Source organism: Megalops cyprinoides, chromosome 13, assembly GCF_013368585.1.
Source record: "Megalops cyprinoides isolate fMegCyp1 chromosome 13, fMegCyp1.pri, whole genome shotgun sequence".
NCBI classification, from domain to species: Eukaryota; Metazoa; Chordata; class Actinopteri; order Elopiformes; family Megalopidae; genus Megalops; species Megalops cyprinoides.
This window is the reverse complement of record NC_050595.1, coordinates 9,465,940-9,487,344: the sequence shown is the minus strand read 5'-3', so window position 1 is coordinate 9,487,344 and position 21,405 is coordinate 9,465,940. Positions and strand designations below refer to the sequence as shown.

General features: G+C 46.6%; 1 protein-coding gene across 1 annotated transcript; it reads right to left on the bottom strand.

The window, feature by feature from the left end:
- Positions 1–928: 928 nt before the first annotated feature.
- LOC118788003 (sphingomyelin phosphodiesterase 3-like) lies at positions 929–15,172 on the bottom strand. The gene is made up of 8 exons (XM_036543818.1): positions 15,061–15,172; positions 8,676–11,024; positions 5,877–5,952; positions 4,286–4,444; positions 2,339–2,428; positions 2,171–2,234; positions 1,908–2,070; positions 929–1,497 (listed from the first exon to the last, which is right to left on the bottom strand). Exons 2-8 carry the CDS (start codon positions 10,722–10,724, stop codon positions 1,399–1,401), a joined length of 2,700 nt encoding a protein of 899 aa, XP_036399711.1. The 5' UTR covers positions 10,725–11,024; positions 15,061–15,172; the 3' UTR covers positions 929–1,398.
- Positions 15,173–21,405: the final 6,233 nt, after the last annotated feature.

The following is a 21,405-nucleotide window of genomic DNA, read 5'->3' as shown; positions in this document are numbered from 1 at the left end:
TCACAACTCTGCCCTCTGACCTTACATAGAAAGGACTATGGCATCTGACTGTAGGCTTGGCCAAATGTCCTGTCCCCAGGTGAGAGTGAAACACAGTGGACCACTAGACGATTCTCAGACACACAGTATTAAGGAAAGCACACACACACACACACAGTGTTAGTAAAATAAAAGATACAGGATCTAACAAGACATTAACCTCCATTGTATTTTGAGAGGAAGATGTGTCAAGCTAAAAGCTGTTGGCCTTTTACTGTGGATCCTGGTTTAGTTCAGAAGGACACCTTACTCTGTAATACTGGCACATTGTGGCTCTGTACCCAGCATCCTGGGGAAAAACTTAGGCAAAGACATGACGCATGATTGGATATGCAATTCAAAGGAAAAATACATCAAATTCACAGAAAATAATAACTATAATAACAATATACTGTAACTGAAAGAATAATAAAATCCCTGGTGGTTGTTACTGGAGTAAAACTGTACTCAGGGAATCTGAGGCTTGAAGCGAATAACAGCGTGTAAACATTCGCTCCCGTGGCGGTCAGCTTGGTTTAGTGTGGAGTGAATTTAGAGTAAATACTGCACTGTGCTCCCCCTGCAGGCAGCAAAGGGGAACTGTTGTAAGCCAGAACTGCCTCTTTTTTTTCAATATAACAACAGAACAACAGGAGGGCATAAAAATGGACTCCTACACCTACAACAGCTGTTCTCTGAGCTTTTCACACCCCTGCTGACAGCCAATTGGGTACCTGCAACAAGGAGTTGTCCCACCATGGAAAATGCTCCCAGTAAAAAGGCGCAGAACACCAGCTGTCAGCCCATACACAGACCATGCTCATAACACATGCATACAACGCATGTATATAATGCATGTATATAGCATGTTTTTTTATGGCAAGTAGATAAACTCTATAAAGAGGGTCAGGCAAGAGTAGAAACTTTTCATAAGAATTCAGATGAAATGACATTTGTGTCAGCACTGGTGAATAGGGATGAGTGGCTCAGGTGTGAGAGCAGGGCGGGTCACTGATACACACATACTGAGGGTGGAAACGCCAGGAATTCTGGGAGTTCTCCTGACACGCACCCTTCTGTCCTGTTCAATCCCACCTCCCTCACCGCGGCGGCGAAAACAAAACACCAAGTCCTGCCGATCCCAACAGAACCAACAAACAAAGGGTGTAAAAAAAATGTAAAAGTTCTTAGGAAAAAAGGGAGGGCTGTCAAGGAAAAAAAAGAGATGGCATGCGAAGTTTCGTTGCTGGAAGTAGTGCAGCAGAGTGTTCTGGTTGGGAACTTTTCCCTCTTTTGCTCCATCCTTCCCCCTGTCTGTTCCCCCGCAAGCACATCTCTCTCTTTGTCTTTGTGGAAATGTGGGGGCGTGGCTAGGGTCCGCTACTCCTCCTCCCCGGTGGAGACCGCGAGCCGCATGGCAACAGCCAGGTGGTCAGTAAGTCCTGCCAGCTGTGTGATGAAGCTGTACTCCTCTACATCCTGCAGGGGGCGACAGAGAATCATGTCAAATGTGTCACAAATAAGGCAATGCAATTTTTGGGGGGATTTTTAAGGATTATTAGATGGACAAAAAATTGATGTTAGCAAGCTTTGGCAACAAAATTGAACTGTACTGGTGTCATCTTATCTATCAAACAAATATTGAAAATTAAAACTGAAATATGAAAACAAAAAAACTCTCCTCTCTGTCATTGGTGGGGTGAGACTGGCCTTGATGCCTAATAGTGTTTTGTACAATCTGAGAAAGTAACTGCGCTGATCTCTAAATTCACACTGAACATCGCAGATTTTACATTTTAGCTCCCCTTCTTTCCAATGACATGAGGTCCAATATTTCTCAACGAAGCTTTTCTGTGAGATGCAATGTGAGAGGGCATGAAAGAACATACCGCTTTCCAGTCCTGTTGCAGCTGCTCCTCACCGTACAGGATATAGTCAATCCTCCTCCCATTTCCTTTAAGCGGTATCTTCCGACCCTTTTGATTGGAGCATTGCTTCTTACTGGTGGGGTACACCAAGTATTCCTTTCTTCCCTCCTCATTCTCCATCACCCTACGCAAAAACAAAAACAAGCAGGAGAGCCCGAAGTAGGCCACGCTGTACTCGTTTCTGTTTATGTGTGTGTGCGTGTTTATGTTGTCACATGACTCACTTCTGCAGACCCTCGGGTGAGGTGACCTCTTCATCGTAGAGTCCACTGGTGTCCAGCAGTGTACCTATGAACATACACACCTGAGTCAGGTTGTCGGAGTCAAAGCTGAAAGCTGCCCAACCCATAGCCAGACCATGCTCTGTGCACCCTCCCCCTCCCCCCACTCACCTAGAGCCCAGGGCTGGTCCTCCCCAGGTCCCAGGCGGCATGGATCTTTATAGTGAGAGAAGAGGGTATGTTGCTGCTCCAACTTATCATCTGAGACAGAAAGAGAGCAAGGTAGGAAGGGCAGAGAGAGAGAGAGAGAGAGAGAGAGAGAGAAAGAGAGGTTTCAATTTTCATCAACCTTTTATTGGTCAAAAATTCACAGAGCAAATGCAAAGTAAATGTACACTGCTCAGCTGAGTGTAAACAGAAAGACAAGTGAAATCAAATATTAAAACTCGTGTCTTTTTTTCTCTACAGAACAGAGTACGTCATCATATGTCCTTATCCTTGCTTCCACTAGCATTTTAAGGCTGTGAAATATGGAGCACACTCTTAAAGTTCACCCTAAAATACCTATCACATATTAGACTGAAATGTTCTATTTGGGGCTCTGCATAAATATCTTGCGCAGACACAGAAACTCCCAAAACAAGGCGTGCAGAACCAAACTAGGCCACTTCCCTCTACTGCTAACCACTGAAAAAAGAGCAGCCAGACTCTGGATCCACCTGTCGCTGTCTGACCCACACACCCATCAGCACAAGGCTTGTCAAAGCACCCATCCAGACAGAGACCCCCTGGAACAACTGCCCCCTCAAGCACAAGCTTGACAACAGCTCTAATACTTGAAGCTCCAAATAAAAAAGAGTATTGACTGTGAGAACAAAAACGAATGCATCAGACATTTGCACAACAAAATAAATCACACCAAGAAGCTGGAATGTTATTGGAGTATAACCTACAAAATTGGAGAACAGGGAGTACACCTTGGCTCAATAGCTCATCAGAGCAAAGGATTCCAGACAAAGAAGGACCTTGATGAAGAGTCAGCAACCACAGCAACAGAAACAGGCTCCCATAAAAAGAGCTGGTTCACCACAAAAAATAGACTGTGTAGGTACTGTAAGTGAAGAGAGATTTAAAGAGAGGGGGAATTCAAGTATGGGAATACAAAATATGCCCTAAATATGGGAAGAAAAGTGACATATATTTCTCCAAATTCTACAGTCAGGTAACACAATTCCCTTTACTGTCCAACGATGAAAAATTGTGGATCCTGCCAGGGGAAGAGGGAGAGACCACACAGCTGGCAGCACAGCAAGTAACAGCCTGCCACAGAGTGCCACGCTCAGACATCTTTAAAAAAGTTAAAACGTTCATATCCTTACTGTGTGTTGCTCATTTTTTACTTAATATTTTCAATATTACTCCATTTTTTCTTAAGATCATATCTTTTTCTGTAGATCTATTTTACTTCACCATCATTAGCCTTTTACTTAACCATCATTAGCATAATCTTTATTTTCACTTTCTACTATAATATATCTGTTTCATCAAGATCTACATGTATATATTGTATAAGGTTTATTAGAATCTATATTACTAGTCCTGTTGTTTCCTTGGTTTTACATGGTCCCCTTCTGCTCTGGAAGACAGAGGGGAGAAATGGAGGGGAGGGAGGGCTGATCTCATCTGTTCACACTTTAAATGCTTTGGCAAAATGGGATATCTCCTGTCATGCCAATAAAGCCAATTATAATCCTTGATTCCTTGAGACAGAGAGAGCACAAGAAGAGAGGGAGGGAAGGAGGTAGGGGGTGAGGGGAGACGAGGTCAGAGAGGGACAGAGAGAGAAAAAATAAACATGCTGAGAGTGAGAGACACCATCAATAAAGAGACTTAAAGAGAGATGTTATGCTGTGAAAGGATGGAGAAGGGGCCTGTTTTGTGACCACAGACTCAAATGAAGTGACATGCTACTCTGGTCCAGTTGTTTGTGTCCAAAAAAATCTGTAGCAGCTTGTGTGGCTCCTACCCATACAGGGGCCGGGGGGACCTCTGGACCACAGCAGCCAGTTTCAGACACATTTCTTTTCCTGCTACATCTCTCACTCATCTCTGTGGTACCTGAGGAGCAGTTGTCAAAGTTCAGGTCCCCCAGAACGACATCGAAAGCAATCTGATCCTTCTGGCCTTTGGTCCCGGCGGGGCGTGAGGTTGCTTTTCGGAACTGCGCCCCCCACTCCAGGAGCAGGTCTAGCTGCTTGCAACGGATCGGTGCATCACCTAAGAGAGAGGGTAAGGAAAGGGGGGGGGGGGGGGGGGGCAGAGGGCAGAAGGGGGTTAAAAATCGCAAGCCAGAGACGCAGAGCGTATGCTACAACTGACCCTTTGTGAAGGATGGTGTGCCGAGACTGCTCCTGATTTTACTGCTGCTGAATTGAGCCGTTTGTCCCAGAAACCCTGGATGACACAATGTGCTCACTTAATCAGTGTCAATTATTTATGGACCAACAGCCATGCGGAATAAACCAGGGAAATTAATGAAGATGAAGGAAGTCGTATAAAACTCCATTTTATATTATATTCGAAACCACCTACACACACATGAACACAAATACACTCAACGGCCTGCCACACCCTCACCCACCACTGTGGTCCACCTTTTTGTCTCTCTACAGGTGTGTATGTATAAAATGGTAATACTGATAAAACTGATACTGATAAAAAGGTTTAAAAGAGGTTTAAAAAATAAAATAGAATTAATTCATTCTTGTCAATTATTTGACATTTTAATGTACTTTCTTTAAGTAAATTATTCAGTATTTTTGTATTCATTTATTTCAAGTTTAGAATGGTATTCAGTTGTATCACTTTAACAACACTTTAAATAGCTTGACAATGAAAATAAAGCCTGCTGAATCAACAGCGTAGGTTTATAGTTGTCTCTCTACAGATGAGTGGAGGTCTCTCTCTCTAAGGTCTCTGTGCAGGTGAGTGGTGTTATGTCTCTATAGGTAGGAAATGATCCCCCTACAGATGGGTGAACTCATCCATGCGCAGATTAATAGAGTGGTCTGATTACAGGTAAGTGGATTGGTCTCTCAGGTGTACCCTTATTTTCACATGACCACCTGAGCATGTGCGGGTGTGCAGTTGTGATTGCAAAGATAAAGTGAGCACCCGATGAAACATGATGAGAGAGAGCACAGGACTGCTGAAAGGACACACATGCACGCACACACACACACACACACGGGCGCGCGTATGCTCACAGAATGACTTCGCACCGCAACGATACACTTAGTGTTTCATCCTTCACCCCACAGAGCTGCTCAGTTTATTCATCATCAAAAGCAGGGTGGAAATATAGCCCAGAGTTGACTGGTGGCTGTGCCAGAGCTCCCGAAATAGCAGCGGATCTGCCTTACTGAAAAATGAGTATGGGAGGACCGGGGAGTCAGAGAGCCTGTCGCCATGGCAACCGAGGAACACATGCCATTTGAGTTACAAACGTGTTTATTTTGCAGCAGAAAAAGAGAGCCCTGTGGCTGGCGTTAGCGTGAAAGGGCACTCATGGCAAGTCATCAAAGCTTTATTCAGCAATGTGTTTCTCTGCTATGTCTGTGTGTGTGTGTATATATACATATATATATACATATATATATATATATATATGTATGTACAGTATGAAGAAATGTCCATGTCAACAGCGTACCTTCAATGGCATGCAGGTGAGTGCAGGTGATGTATCCCACAATCCTCTGGTCCTGGGAAGCTGTTCCCACCTGTACCTGCAGGGAAGAGGGAAGAATAAGACAGACCCTCCTTCTACTCTTTCCTTCCCCCCAGCCTGCCTGCCCCCCCCCCTCCATCACTTCCCCTCTCTTCAGCCTTCCATCTGTTTCTCTGTCACTGGAAAGGTTCTGGAAGATATCCTCTCCGGGGAGAGAGTGTTTGACTCAGTGGATCTGTCAGCTGGGTATTTATGGCCATATAAATGCTGATTAGCTGGAAACAGGAACAGTAAACGTCTCAGTGGGGACACTGAGGAAAGCAGGTGGAAAGGCAGACCAGCAATGTAAAGGGAAGGGGGAGAAGAGGAGGAGTGCGTGTGTGTGTGTGTGTGTGTGCGTGCATGTGTGTGTGTGTGTGTGTGTGTGTGCGTGCGTGCGTGTGTGTGTGTGTGTGCGTGTGCGTGTGCGTGTGTGTGTATGTGTTAATAGTAAATTGAGTGGTTGTAGGGATTGCCAGTGGATATACGGCAATGGCAAAAAATGAGAAGGGAACAAAAATGAGTTTCCTTAAGAAACATGTCCGAGAAAAACCTAAGGGCCAAAAGTCATGTGTTCTTACAGCAGATGTTAACAGCAGGGTCAAAGACTATGCCCTCTTACTGAAGAGCAGTTTGTTTCACTTCAACAGGCTTTTAAATGTTCTCTTCTGTTTCTGCCTACAGTGGGTTACATCAGTCCCAAACACACACATGCACACGGATAATCATACACACGCACAAAGAAAACACACACTGTCTGCCAGTTCTGTCCTTAGTTGGATCCTGAACGAACAAACATCCCTCAGCGCTTTTAAATGATGAAAAGAAACGAAGCTAAAGCTGAAAGTCCAGAAGAGATTTAATTACGATGCTCTTCCCTGGAACATTTTTAATTAACATTTCTGCTCCAGCTGTAATTAAAGAGAGTGGGTGACCTCGCCAACATCCTGAAAGCAGCTAGTCCCCCCCCACCCCACCCCCACCCCCCTGCCACAACTATTCTGTCATTACCTCCATGCTCACCCTCTATCTCTCTTTTATTTCCTTCCCTCTCGTACACACTTCCTCTCTCTCCAAAAGCAGGGTGGGAATGGTGCAGGGCTTATATCTCGGTATTCATCAGCCTCATACAGGAGTTATCACAGCAGGTGTGTTACAAATGAGAGTACCGTCTCCTCACGAACTACTGCATTTGGGATAACAATGAGTTTTACAGAGAAAAGTGAGAAGGTGAGAGAGAGGGAAAGAAAAAGAGTGAGATTGAGGGTGCGAGAGAAATGTCCTTAAGCTTTGTACAAACATCACAATTTTAGCACCAATTTTAACAGCCTTTAAGAGTTTGCTACGATATTTCCTCTTGAAATTCAGCATTTGCATCTTACTACCTTACTACTTTAGATTGTGTAGTGTGTCAGGTGTCCATAAACTCCTGTAAGTAATAACTGCGAGTGGATTATTTGTTGACTTGAATTTTCTTGCCAACTATTGTTCGATTGCATGATTTCACAAGCTGGCGGGACTGCCAACAGAATTTAACGTGTTACAAAAGAACAAACGCTTTCTGTAATCTGTGACGCAGGCGCCGAGGCCAAAAATACTCGCTGGAGAGAGGCAGAAGATGAGGAACTCATTGAGCTGTGGCGTGATTTGATTCCTCCGCAGACACCTGTGGAGACACCGTGCATCACCCAGGTGCCTACCGCACGCTGGCTGGTGGTGGAGGTGAGTCACTACCCCCTCAGAGCTCTGAGAGCCATGAAAAGCGCTATATAAATGAAATCCATTATTATTACACCTACCAAGACAAACAACAGAGACCTATAAATGGAAAGAAATAACTGGGCAGTTTGAGAGAAACAGCTGGCGGTTTTGTGTATAGCAAGAGTTACATTCAATGCATTATAGCCTTATAGGGCAGCATCAGGGATCAGTGGGTAGCATTAAATGGCTCTGAAATAGCTGTTGAGTCCTGGGCATAGCACGACTTCCTGATTTCAAAACTTGTGTGATGTGTCAGGCCTGTCCCTCTTGATTACACCGTAGCCCTCTCAAAATGAGTCAGGTTCACTGGCAGTACACTTGATTGTGAATTTAAAAATCATAATATGCATATCAGACATTAATGAGCACAATCAGCGGCTTTGTAAGTCGCTCTGGATGAGAGCGTCGCTAGGCGACTGAAATGTAATGTAAATGCAATGTCTTCAGCAAAAACATTACAAATCACCACAGAACGGATCGTATTTACACTCCATACTCCCAAATGGGCAAACATCTTCAGTAGAATAAAAAAGCCAGGTTTTATTGATTTCCAGAAATGACTTAATTCAATTAAAGGTGTGAATATCAAATGTCGATTTCAATAATCTGAATACAATATGAAACTAGTGCAAGGTGGACGGGAATAAATCTGATGATAAATTAATAGATTTCATACCGCAGGGGGAAAAGGTGAGGTGGGGTTGTACCCTGACTCTAACAGTGTTCAACTGTTCAGAACTGTTGAATTGTCTCAACAAAACAAATAAGACCAGTCTAAGGAAAACTTTTCAGAACTTTTCTCTGCTTGAAAACTACTGTCAGACATGAGCACTAGCAGGAAACATGAAAAACTAAACAAAAACTCTCAGCGAAATACACACAATTTCGGTTCAAGTACAAATCAAATGCAGCGTGGGTGTGTTTACAGGGCAAAATTTGACAACATAAAAGTTAGGGAGAGAGAGTGAGGGTCTCACTCACCTTCACAAAGAGTGCCCCCTTTGCAGCCAGGGCATCTTCGGCATGCCCGTTGGGGTAACACTGGTATTCTGCATCCAGGATGGGGTAGCGACTAGCTAGCAGCAGGCCACTGTTGAGAAACTTGAACTGGGAGCAGCACCCCTTCCAGGCGTAGCGCCCGACGTCGCTCAGCATAAAGGGGAAGTAGTGGTGCAGCTGCTGCCTCAGCTTGAACGCTGCCCGCCTGTCAAAGACCTCCTGCAAGCACAGGAAGTCCAGGTTGGCGGGGAAAAAGGCGGAGATCTCGTGGTCGAAGCCGTCCTCGCCGTAGTGGCATTTGTGTCCGGCGGGCTTCCTGGCGCAGCGAGAGGGGGCGCTGTTGGACATGCTTCTGGCGCCTGCGTGGCAGCGTGGCAAGGACTCGCAGGACCCGATGTAGCTGTCCGGGCTGCCCGCGTCCCCTGTCGGAGGATAAACCGGGGATGTCGCCTCGGGGACAGGCTCTGAGGCACTGATGCTAATCTGGACCTCGGATGGGTGCACAGGACAGTCAGGGAGGGTGTGCTGTCCTATGGGGTGTACTGGGCAGTCGGGGAGGGCATGGTACCCTGTGGAATGTAGGGGACAATCAGGTAGGGTTTGTTCCTCTGTGGGATGTAGGGGGCAATCAGGGAGGGTATGTTGCTCTGTGGCATGTAGGGGGCAATCAGGGAGGGTATGTTGCTCTGTGGCATGTAGGGGGCAATCAGGGAGGGTATGTTGCTCTGGGGAGTGTAGGGGGCAATCAATGACATTCTGTTGCCCTGAGGGATGTACGGGACAGTCATGGACAGTCTGTTGCCCTGAGGCATGCAGTGGGCAATCAGGGAGGGTCTGTTGCCCTGAGGGGTGTATAGGGCAATCGAGGAGGGTGTGTTGCCCTGAGGTGTGTAGTGGGCAGTCGGGGACAGTGTGTTGCCCTGTAGAGTGTATGGGGCAATCTGGGAAGGTCTGTTGCCCTGACGGGTGTAAGGGACAGACGTGAACAGTCTGTTGCTCTGAGGCATGTAGGGGGCAATCAGGGTGGGTGTGTTGCCCTGCTGGGTGAAGGGGGCAGTCAAGAGGGGTTATTTGCCCTGAGGTGTGTAGGGGACAGTCAGGGATGGTGGGTGGCCCTGTAGGATGAAGGGGACAGTCAGGTAGGGTGTGATATCCTGAGGTGTGTAGAGGGCAATCAGGGAGGCTGGGTTGCCCTGTGGGGTGTAAGGGACAGTCAGGGAGAGTGTGTTGCCCTGTGGGGTGTAGGGGGCAATCAGGGAGGGTTTGGTGTCCTGAGCTGTGTAGGGGGCAATCAGGAGGTGTGTGTGGCCCTGTCTGAGGTGCGCATTCCTCTCTCTGCTGCTCCACCCTCCCGCCCTCCTGCTGCTCCACCCTCCCGCCCTCCTGCTGCTCCAGCCTCCCGTTGCTGTCGAGCCGGCGCTCGGCGGACTGGGTCTTGCAGGGGCCTGCCCCTTGTTGGGCCAGGCTGCTGAAGGAGGCGGCGCTGACGGAGGTGTTGGTGGGCGAGTCGACGAAGATCTTGATCTGCGGCCGGCTGGCCCCGTTGCGGATGCGCGTGCCCACCTCCCGGGCGCGGCCCTGCGTGTCCGACAGGTTGTTGAAGCGCGCCAGCGAGTCCGGCAGCAGGCAGACGTTGGCGCTGCAGAAGCAGAAGCTCCGCCCCTGAGGCCGCCACCTCGCCGGCGGCTCACCCGGGTTGCTGCCCTGCTCGGCGTGCTGCAGCGCCACGCGCCGCTGGCTGTACACGTAGGGCCGGCGCGCGGCCTGCAACGGCGCCCACAGCAAGAAGCCCAGCAGGGCGAAGGGCAAGGAGGCCAGGATCAGCGCGAGGTAGAGCGGCGCGGACACCAGTGCGCACAGAGCCCGGGAGGAGCAGGGGTCCTGAGAGTGCTGCCGCTTCTCCTTGGTGGTGGCCACGAAGGAGGCCAGGAGGCGGTCCAGCAGCCAGTAGCAGGGGAAGATGAACACCCATGACAGGCTATTCAGCAGGTGGAGGAAGTCATTGGAGAAGGCAGATGTGTACAGGACCATCTTCACCACAGAATAAGATACAAACAGCAACAAAACAGAATAGAGCAATGTGTCCACCAGTCACAGGAGAAAGTATCTGTCACATGATTCCCACACTGTCCCCTACGAGTTCTCCACTTAGGAGGATTAGGTCGGGAGACCCTCCCTTCTTCACACACACTCTGGTGGGAGAGTCAGATACTACAGTCTTCTGCCGGAGGTCATTGTGGTGAGGAGGAAACTGCTCCTGCTTTGACGACTTACAGTAACCTGCAGAACTCTAGGACCTGACAGTTCCACTCCAGAGCAGCACTTCAGAGCCTGCAAAGAACGGAGGAGGGGGGGAGTGGAGGCGTCAGCACAGTGGGACTCTTGGGAACTTGTCATTTTACAATAATAATTATCTCACATAAATGATAAATAATGTATACTTGCTCCTGCTGCTGTGCTCCTGTGTGTGTATTTGCTGAAAGGGCTGTTCCATCATGTAGAGGACATTAGAATAAATGCACTCTGCTCTTAAATTGTTATTAATAAATAATACCTATGAATCTCCCCATGATCAAGTAAATGTATTCTGCTGCTTCAGACAAAGATGCTCTTTCTCCTGACCACTCCTTTGCAGAGGCCAGTACATTTAGATGAAAATCAATTCAGATGAGTTAAGTTCATTTAAATGTAAGAGATGCATGGGTAAAAGAATTACCTATCTTTTCACTTCTGTGCTTCTCCATCAAGAGGCGTTCTACCAATGGGAAGCGTATGCGTTCACCCATATGTGTGTGCGAGCGTGTGTTTTTACAAAGAGATTCCAAAGTTTCAATAAATATGTAAAAAAGCTGTAAAAATGTGTCCATCATGAGTGGACCTGAGCTGACATCAGCTGCAGTGTTATGTCTCACTGTAACACCGCTGTCTCAAAACAAACCAAAAGCATTATTCTCTCACTGGTCCTCCACTGCCTCACCTCATCACACCCTCACTCCAGTTCTCTTCTCTCACCCCCTCGTACCCCACCTCTATCTCTCTTATTTTTTGCCTCTCCCGTACCCTTCCTTTCCCCTCCCTGACCCACTCTCTCTCCCTCTCTCTTAAATAGAGTTCACCATGTAAGTGAGATATTCCCACTGCTAGAGATGTGGACAATGGCATCGCTAATAATGGTTCGACACAGTCATCAGTGTGACTCAGGCAAACCCCTGCTGGCACAAACATTTCAGAGAGCAATTCTCTAATCCATTCATCGGGGTTTAAACCAAATTCACCTTGGCTCTTTTCTTTCTCCCTCTCTGAATGCAATGTGTAGGTGTTGTTCTGGAGACATGGTGTACTACAGTACAGTGAAGTACTACAGTAGCACAACACAAACACACACACACACACATATGCACACACACACACACACAATGACACATCAGAGTGCACAGAGAAATTATGATGAGCATTCAGAATTACCCAACGTGGCCCATGACTGCAGTCAGAATAAATACACACAATAAATCTGGATCAGCATGGGTCAAAACTGATAAAATGTGCCCTCATAGTCTCACTTGTGACCACCTCCTTCAAAACTCTGTCCTAGCACAGGGAATATACACATATACACACACATTTACACACATCTACAGAAGAGTGCTACAGAGAACAGAGCCCGTTTCTCTTAGAGTTAAAGAGTTGGCCAAGTTCCATCAAGAGAAACTACACCTAACCAGCGAAGGCATTATTCTGTGCTTACCTGAACTGATATACATAAACGACATTGACAAGTACACAAACAATGCTGTCTTACTAAACCAAACAGAAGACTGCTGTTGCATCAGAGAAAAGGAAGCAAGAGTCAGCATTCAGCAAATACAGACAACAACAAACAAATATACTTCCCCTAATTACAAAAACTGCTCCACAAATGAGGTGTCTGTCAGCAAGAAAGGAGAGGGATCTATCACTGACAGAGACAGAAGAGAGGGCAGGAGGGAGAACAGGTAAGACAGGTGCAGAGAAGCAGCACCGATTCAGGTGTACGTGGAAACAGTTCCCATGGAAACTGCCCAAAGTTCAGGCAATGTAAACAGAGCGTAGCTAGAGGGAAGGACGGGTCATAGAGGAAGAAGTCCTTTTTGCATGTCGCAGCCAGGCTAAAACAACCTCCAGCCTCCTCGCTGCCACAGACATCGCTGTCCAGAACCTTCTGAATCTTGTCTAGACCCCTCACCTTTTGTTGCTCCTCTTGCACAGCCTCCAGATCCAAGCAGAGATTTAATCTCTCACCGCACACGACCACAGAAAGGAAGCACTTCTATATTCTGCACTATCATGCATCATGTAAAGTATGCACGCTGTTAAGGCCCTGTATCTGACTGCTCCTGGTTAATGACAGGGCCTTTCCTTCCGGATTGCTTCCAGATGATGTTGGTGCAGTGTGCAGCATCCTGCCCGATCCCCATGGTCATTAGACTGCAACCACTTCAGAAACAGCCTGTCCCACCCAACTAGACCGGACCCCCTGCCCCCCACAGCCCCACCCACAGTCCCGCCCAGACCGTCCACAAAGCAACATAATTACACAGAAAAAGCAGCTAGAGTACAGGCTAATGACATGTAGCAGGTCTTTTTCAACTCTTTGATTTGGGCTGCATGGTACCAGTCATGCTCAACAGGAGGGTAGGGGCCTGATATCCTTATAGAACAGCATGTGTATACTGTATGTATGTGTGTGAATGTGCGTGTGTGTGCGTGCCCCTGTGCATGAGTGCAGTGAATGTGCTGTCAGTGCGTTCTCTCTAAATTATATTGAAACTGAGTTCAGTGTGTAAACAATATGCAAAAGGTGCAGCACACACACACACAGACACACACACAGCTCATTGATAATACAGGGCAGGCGGAGGTAATGGACAGTGTGTTTATGCTGGTGCTGATAAAGTCTATGTATGATCTACATCATGGGGACGGTAATGAAATTACTATCGGAGAGAACACCCCCTTAACGACCCACACCGACTGACACGGCTCCTCTGGTTCACGCAAAAGGTGTCACATAGCCGCTCAATCGCTAAAAGCTTTCGTCAGACAATCCCTTTGATTACCGAGCTCGAGGCTCGCTGAGATAATTGCCTCACTGGCAAGAGATTTAGAATTCACACCCCCGCTAATTTCTCCCTCTGAGGAACACGTTCGTGTTCCTCATGTTACAGCTCATGCGTTCATCATTCAGTGGAACTTGAGTTGCTGGTTATGGATCTGAACATCACAACATAAATGTATCACATTCGAGTTGTTCATTTTTTTAAGAATAATTAAGAGATTTTCCTGTAGGATTGGCGAGACAAATAACAGTATATGACGTTTTTTAATAAAATAAAATAAACAGGAATGTCTGCCGTTTGAAAGGGGGATCTGAACAGTCGCTCCTAGCCGACAGTCTACTTTCTGGCCTCCCTCCGCTCCTCCTCCCTCTCTGTGTTATGAGTTCTGCTGACTTTTTAACTGCATCATGTAAACAAGTACATAAAGGAAAACCGCACACTGGCCACGCAAAAGCGTCGGGTTACAGTTCTCACTCCACACCGGAATCCACTACAAATCCATTCATAAACAAAAGCCATCAATCCCGCAAAAATAATTACTCGTGTTATGTTGCTATTTACATTTATTTTCATTTAATAATCTACATATAGTGAGGTTTAAACTAACACGCACTTTAAATTATGGTCGTTATTGTAGTCAACCATGAAGTCCTGAAAGAACGGTTTTATATGGGTTAACGCTACATGAAAGGAACACAAAAGGAAAACGTTTGCCAGAACGCCCATCAAAACAATACTCTATTCACAATGTTTGGATATCGCGACAAAGTGGCACCCATCCACGTAGCCGAGTGAAGAGATAGTACTCTACGTCCCGCGAGACCGAGCTGACCACGTCAGCGAATCTCTGTAATCAGGTGAAAAAAAATTGTAACTCGCACACGAGCACACCCATTTCCTTTGCGACGATGTGAACAGAGTAACAGGAAGCTATACTATGCTCTTGTTTGCATGGACGCGCTTTCGTTTAGATACAATCAGTTCTGTTCTCATTCACAAACATGCAAACACAGCCAAATCTTCCTGCGAACGCACGGCTACACAATGCCAGACAAGGGATTTCAAGTGTGATGGTACTTGAGATAATGATGAGACTTGCACTCTTTTCCCATCTTTGAAAAGAGGGCGGCAAGAAAGGACCGGCTTCGCCGAAACACTCTTTCAATGCAACTAGGTTCTGTCGTCAATTGTCCACGTTTTTTTTTTCCTTCTCGTTTCACTCGTAGCACCTATCTGTTCAGTTGAGGCACACAAGTAGCTGGCATACTTACAAATTCGTATGCGTGGGATCCAAACAGGTGTAACACTTGCTTTGCGTTTTCCCCCTTTTTTGCTCAAAGGTTCGAATCCTATCTTCAGCGCTCCCGATCTCCCTCCCTACCATCCGCTGCCGGACTGCTCGAACCTCTTTTCCAGCACCACCACACTTTGAACAGCTCCATTGACGTCACCCTCCTCAAGCCACGACGGCACGCCCTTTTTACAACGACCACTGCCAATGGCGAAGCTGTAGACGAACCAATTTCCTCACACACACCCCCCCACCCCCACCCCCCACCCTTACCAACCCCGCCCGCCAACCACTAACTTCCTGCAGCTATTGGGCAAACCCTGTGAGAGCTGCAACTTCGCATGTAGTGTGATAAGAAGCCAGCGAGCATGTGTGTAAAATGTTTTCTAAATCGAAATCGAGGTCTATGTCTCTTTTTACGCACGAAAGATACGGTCTCTATCATTAATATATCCTATTGCCAAAAGTATACGCTCCCCCAGCTTGCTGCCACACCTAAAAAAATTCTAACGCTAAGGACTACATTTCCCAATTCCCACAGGGAAGCCAACACTCGGTTTCCAACGTTACCGAACAACGAAGTTTCCTAACAGAGAACTGAAAGGTAAGCTACAGTTCTGTATGTAGGTAAACAAATGTAATTCGGCAGATAATATTGTTAATTGTTGTTGGGAAAAACAACACAATAAACAAATAACATGTGTACCAGGCAGACCGGCTGGTGCTTATTATCTAATTTGCCTTCCTCCTTTATGCACGTTTTACGCGTGCTCTCCACTTGCAGTAGATTAACAATTAGCTAGATATCTCGGTAAGGTCTTTGAGGCCATCGTGAAATTAATATATTGATATATTAAGATCATTACATTATCATGTCATCATTACGATTTTATCCAATGGCGTTACGAGATACATAACTCGGTATCTACATACGAGCTAACAAAGTTTATTTTGAAGTCGGGATCGGTATAACTCAGAATTTCGACATTTCCGAAGTATATCGAGATCACGAGTATTTTGACATCACCAAAGTGGTTATCTTGAAATCACGTGATTATTCATGTTCTTGTCAAGACAGTAGCCTACATTTTGGTGGATCCTCGATGACTGTATACTATAATCAGAGACTGAAAAGAGTACAACGAATTCGATTCATATTCGGGTGCATTGATCTAGATTAATTACGGATGGAAGTACCTTTATGTCTGTCAACTTTTAATACCAATTCTAACAGTATCTTATATTTTTGATTAAAAGTAATGATACTGACATTTACTGCTAACGATTAGTTTTATCCTGATGCCTTAGTCCTCAGTTGCGATCTAACCTTGCATGGACTCAGTAACGGTCTTTTGTAGCAGGCAACTCATGGCCGAGATTGCTGTAGCTAACATGAATATAGAAAAAAATATAGCGAGGGTAACGCGTTACTGTTTAACTCAGCATGTTATAGACAAAAACTTGATTACTATATACTGTTCATAATTTTATTTTCTGTGCAGGTGTGTCAGACTGTGAGAAGATGGATAGCAGTGTGACGCACCTTCATACAGTAGTCTTCAAACCCAGAAAGGCTGGAAACAGGAGTGATTTCAGCGTACAGCCAATCAGAGTCCACTTCCACAAGCTGCTTCAGACCCGTGACGCTCCCACTCTGGTCCCACAGGTACCTGCCCTACCCCTTTGCAGACGTGCACTGGTCATTTAGGCATCCCCCTGGAGAGACACACCCTGTTTCTTCCATCGGACTCTCTCCGCGCGGAGTGCTAGAGTGCCCTGGATGCGTCCACTTCCTGGCCCATCCGACATGACAGTAACACTGTGGGGGTTTGACTCTGTCACACAGTGAGGACACTGCCTGAGTGGGGCTGTCATCCTAACTTAGTGACCATGTCTGTTTTAAAGCATATGCACGTATGCGCCCGCACACACGCACACACAAATATGGCACCCACAAATATACAAATGCACTGTATATACACGTACATGCACACACACAGGCACACAAACACGCACACACACACACATCCTCTCTGTTCTGCACCCTTGCACCTGGCAAAGTGAAAGAATTAACCTTACTGAACATCCATAGCTCTTCACTTAGGAATTTATTTTTCACATACTACCTCGCAGAGCTCTTTATGTCAGCCCAAGACCTTGAGCTGGAGGACATTTGCAGTTACCAGATAAATGTTCCCCTTGCAATGAAACAGAGAGAGGTAGCAATCTTTGAGCACTACTACATATTCTAAGGACACGTCGTGTACTCTAAAAAGAGAAAGATGTGATGGCAATATTTTCTACCTATTAATGCGAGAACTATAGATTTGATAGCTCACACCTCTAATAATTTTTATGAAACCTGTACAGTTTTCCTTTTTCGTTGTGTGACCTTTCCAAAAAATGGCTTCAGAATACATTTTTTGTATTTCAGATAAAAAGTTGATAAAATTCTCAACTTAGAAAAACTTATCTTGTGGCTTTATTGAGGCATTATTTACTGTTAAGTAATCGGTTCCTGTTGATTTTGTAAAGTCATCCTTTCAGTAAGATGATTCTGTCTCCTGTTGCTACACAACCTGACATTTCAAATTGTCCTGTTTTTTTGTTACATTATCTCTGGCTCTTGACTGAAATCCTGATGTGCGCAGCGCTGAGAAGTGAAAAAATCCCTGAGCCGTCTGTCCATTACCCGTCTCGCAGCACAGCACTCACACTCTCTCCGCTTCTCCTTTTCACATCAGCTTACATTATCCTTGAGTGACGATCGCTCGGAATGAACCTTTAATCGGTTGTGATTGAGTCATACAAGTGCAAGGGCTGGTGATTGCGGGGTTCGGTGGTGATATATTCCACCATGACTGTCCTTTCAGTGCTTCAGAGCTCAGTAATAATCTGTCTCCATCTTTGAGGACATGCCTTTTGTTGAGCATGTGAGGAATGTTCAAGAGGGGTTTTGATTATTTTTGTCACATACAGGTTGTAATTCTGCTAATATATAGTTGATTATCCATAATCTGATGTTAAGTAGCGTAGAATTCATTTTGAATTATGCATATACAACTTATTGTGCTTGATTTTGTGTTCCTTATGTCTGATTTTTTCATCCCCTGCAGTTTTGATTTTTTTTTAAAAAAAAGCATAACTCTGTGCTATCCCTGTTTTAGTTTTGCAGAACAAAAGTTCATTTTAATTGTATAGTTAGCAAAGCCAATGGAAACTACTGTGCATTCAGTAAACCATTGCTTTTGGAAGGAAAACGGAACAGCAGATGCAGTGTTAACCTCCATCTCTCTTTCCAGTGTTTTTTCTCCTTCCCACTGAAAATGTGACAGTGTAGCCCTGTGATTATGAAAATAGGTCATATATCAATGAGATGACATCTCTCTCTCTCTGCCCAGAGCCCTTACTCTGTTTGAATTAGAGTTCCAAATCACATCAAACTGTAACCCCCAGCTTTCTGTGGACATGCGGAGCAGAATGTCCTTCTAGTAGCAGAAACAAAGCTTTCTGTGTGTGCGTGCCTGCGTGTGCGCATGTGTTGATTTGTGTGTGTTTACATGCATGTTTGAATGTTTGAATGTGCATGCTTGTCTGTCGGTGTGCTTGTATGTGTGTGTGTGATTGTGCATGCCCGTATGCAGGTGCGTATGTACACATGTCTGTATATTTGAATGCATTTATGCATGCGTGTATGTATATACTCACGTGCATGTGTCCAGGTGGAGAACCGGGATGTCCTGAGTGCAGTCGTGTCTCTGTTTGATGTGTCATTACCTGACGTGGGCCCACGGGACATTCATGACACCATCCACTGCCCTGACGCTCAAACCATCATACTGCTGCGTCAGCATACAGGTGCAACGTGTTCTGCCCAGTCTCACACAGTTATAATGATGTTATAATAATTGTTCATATGAAATTATACTGATGTTAGACGTGCAAATTCCTAACCTCTCTCTCCAGATGTCCTGGAGGAGTACAGAAGCCGAACCCTGCCCTGTTCACGAGGGGTTGGGCAGAGCCCTATGTCCCACCCAGCAGAGAGCAGAGGGAAAGAATCAGGGGGGCGGTTCTCCCAAGTCTTCAGTGACTCTGATGAAAGCTCCTCGGATGAAAGTGGGAATTCAGCAGAGATTGCGCGGCAGAGGTAAAGGCTTCCTCTGGTACTCAGCCACACTGACTGTACATAAAAGTACAGTACAGACACATACACACTGTCAGTGTGTGTCTACATGTGTCGGTGTGTCACAGTGTGTTTTATTGGCTCTGAGTGCGTCCAACGAGGTGCTGCCCCCTGCAGGTCAGCATGGGAGAGGTTTGACAGCGGGGCGGAGGAGTTCCTGCTGAAGGTGCGAGAGCGGCGATCACAGAGGTGTCGTGCCCGAGAAGGGGTGGAGATCCTGCCTACTGCTGTGGGGGCGGAGTCTCTCATTGTGGCTGCTGCCACTTACAAGCTGAGGAAACTGTGAGTACAAGCAACAGACACAGGGGCAGGAGGGCACTCTGAGGAAGCAGGTGAATGGCAATTTGATGAGTATATGGTTGTAGGGTAGATTCAGGTTAGCGCGTTGGACTCCCTGCTTCGGTTTCACAATGGCAGCTCATAAACATGGAGGGTGGAGGAGTGCCTGAGGTAAAATAGAGTAGCTGCAGTTTTCTTTTTATGCTTCTGAGCAAAAAAAAACCTCATCAGTTCTCCCCTGTGAGTTCAAACCAGAACTGATTACTCTGTAGAACCTTCCAATTAAGCCCCAAAGTTCCCACCTTGACATTACTGAATCAGACCTCCTCCCACTCACATACACACTGGACTATTATAACAGGCTGTGTCCTTCACTTTCCCCTCTTTCAATTTGCTGTTTCTCTCCTTCTTTCCCTCTCTTTCTCTTTTCTCTAGCTCCCTTCCCTCTCACCCTCTCTTGGTGGTCTCTTGCTGACGTGCTAAGAGTCTCCCTCTTTGACCTCCCTCTTTAGGGTGTAAGGACAGGAGCAGCTCCATGAAAAAAACACAGCTTTTCTGCTTTTTGCACATTTTTAGCCGAGCCAGCAGCCTCAGATTCCCTCAAACAGACTGCCAAAAAAATCTCTTCTGGGCGGGGAGCAAAATCATCCCTGGTTTTTTTTTATTTTTAGCCTCGAAATGAAACAGAAGCCATCATTCGACCTCCCCTGTGGGCAGCGGCCCTGCCCTCTCTCTGCTGTGCGCGCAGCGCCTGTGGCCTGCTTCTATTTGGAGACTGTGGTTAAATGGCGGTGGCGGTGCCCTGCTGGCCACAGCCTGTAATTACCTCCTGATGAAAGGGCGGCTCGCGAGGTACCACCCTCCTGCCCCTGGCGCCCATATGACGGCCACCTCCCCTCCCGGGAACGGCCCCAGCTGCTGCTCTGGGGTGAGGGTGGCCCCTCTCCGTCTCCGCGTGGCGCAGGCTCCGCTGAGCTCTGGCACAGCCTCTCGAACCCCGGACCTCTCACGCTGCCAGGATTTTTTAATGCGGAGGGCCGTTCATATTGTGAGAAAAGCAGCCACAGCCAAGTGCAACAGGGCTGCAGCAGTGCGGCAGGGCTTTAACCTCCACCCTGCAGTCTGTAACAGCAGTGATGGGGGTGGCAGGAGTCAGTAACAGCAATGGTGGCTGTTACAGTCTGTCTGTAACGACTGTAGTGGGAACGACAGCGGTCAGTAACAGCAGTGATAGGGATGGCAGTGGTCAGTAACAGCAGTGATGGCTGTTACAGTCTGTCTGTGACAATTGTAATGGGAATGACAGTGGTCAGTAACAGCAGTGATGGGAATGACAGTGGTCCGTAACAGCAGTGATAGGGATGGCAGTAACAGGGCTTTTCTCTCTGCCCTTTAGGACGACAGGAGAGAAGGTGCTGCAGCTGTCTCTATTAGCCACAAGGCGGCGCTTCCGTAACTGTGGCGTGGGCCGCTACATTGTGGAGGTATGTGGAGGAGCTGTGTGGCAGTGTACCTTTGCAAAGTGTTCCTGTATCAGCATCAACAGAAAGGGCTGGTTGCTGTCTTGGTCTCTGGAGAATTTGAAACCTGGCCAGTAATTGTGAAGCCGAGACTCAGATCTCCTCTGACTGTGCACACCAGTCGCCATCTGCAGGCCATTGAGCAGAATAACAGTCTGCAGCCCCACACACACAATACACGTGAAGTATCTCTTATAATCTCTCGATTACTGAGATGTGCAAACTGCTGCTTCCAGGACATGTTTGGCACACAACAGATTAAACTTCCACAGCAGTGTGACCAGCTATATTTGCAGGAAGAACGTGTTTGGTGCCACACCCGAGACTGCAGTCTCCCTTT

What these genes read in the sequence shown, in the direction of transcription:
- LOC118788003 (XM_036543818.1), bottom strand. Translation starts at nt 10,724, where the DNA reads ATGGTCCTGTACACATCTGCCTTCTCCAATGACTTCCTCCACCTGCTG. An exon ending in GGACCAGCCCTGGGCTCTAG is followed by an intron (nt 2,235 to 2,338) that starts GTGAGTGGGGGG and finishes GTATGTTCATAG; the next exon opens with GTACACTGCTGGACACCAGT. An exon ending in TCACCCGAGGGTCTGCAGAA is followed by an intron (nt 2,071 to 2,170) that starts GTGAGTCATGTG and finishes GTTTTTGCGTAG; the next exon opens with GGTGATGGAGAATGAGGAGG.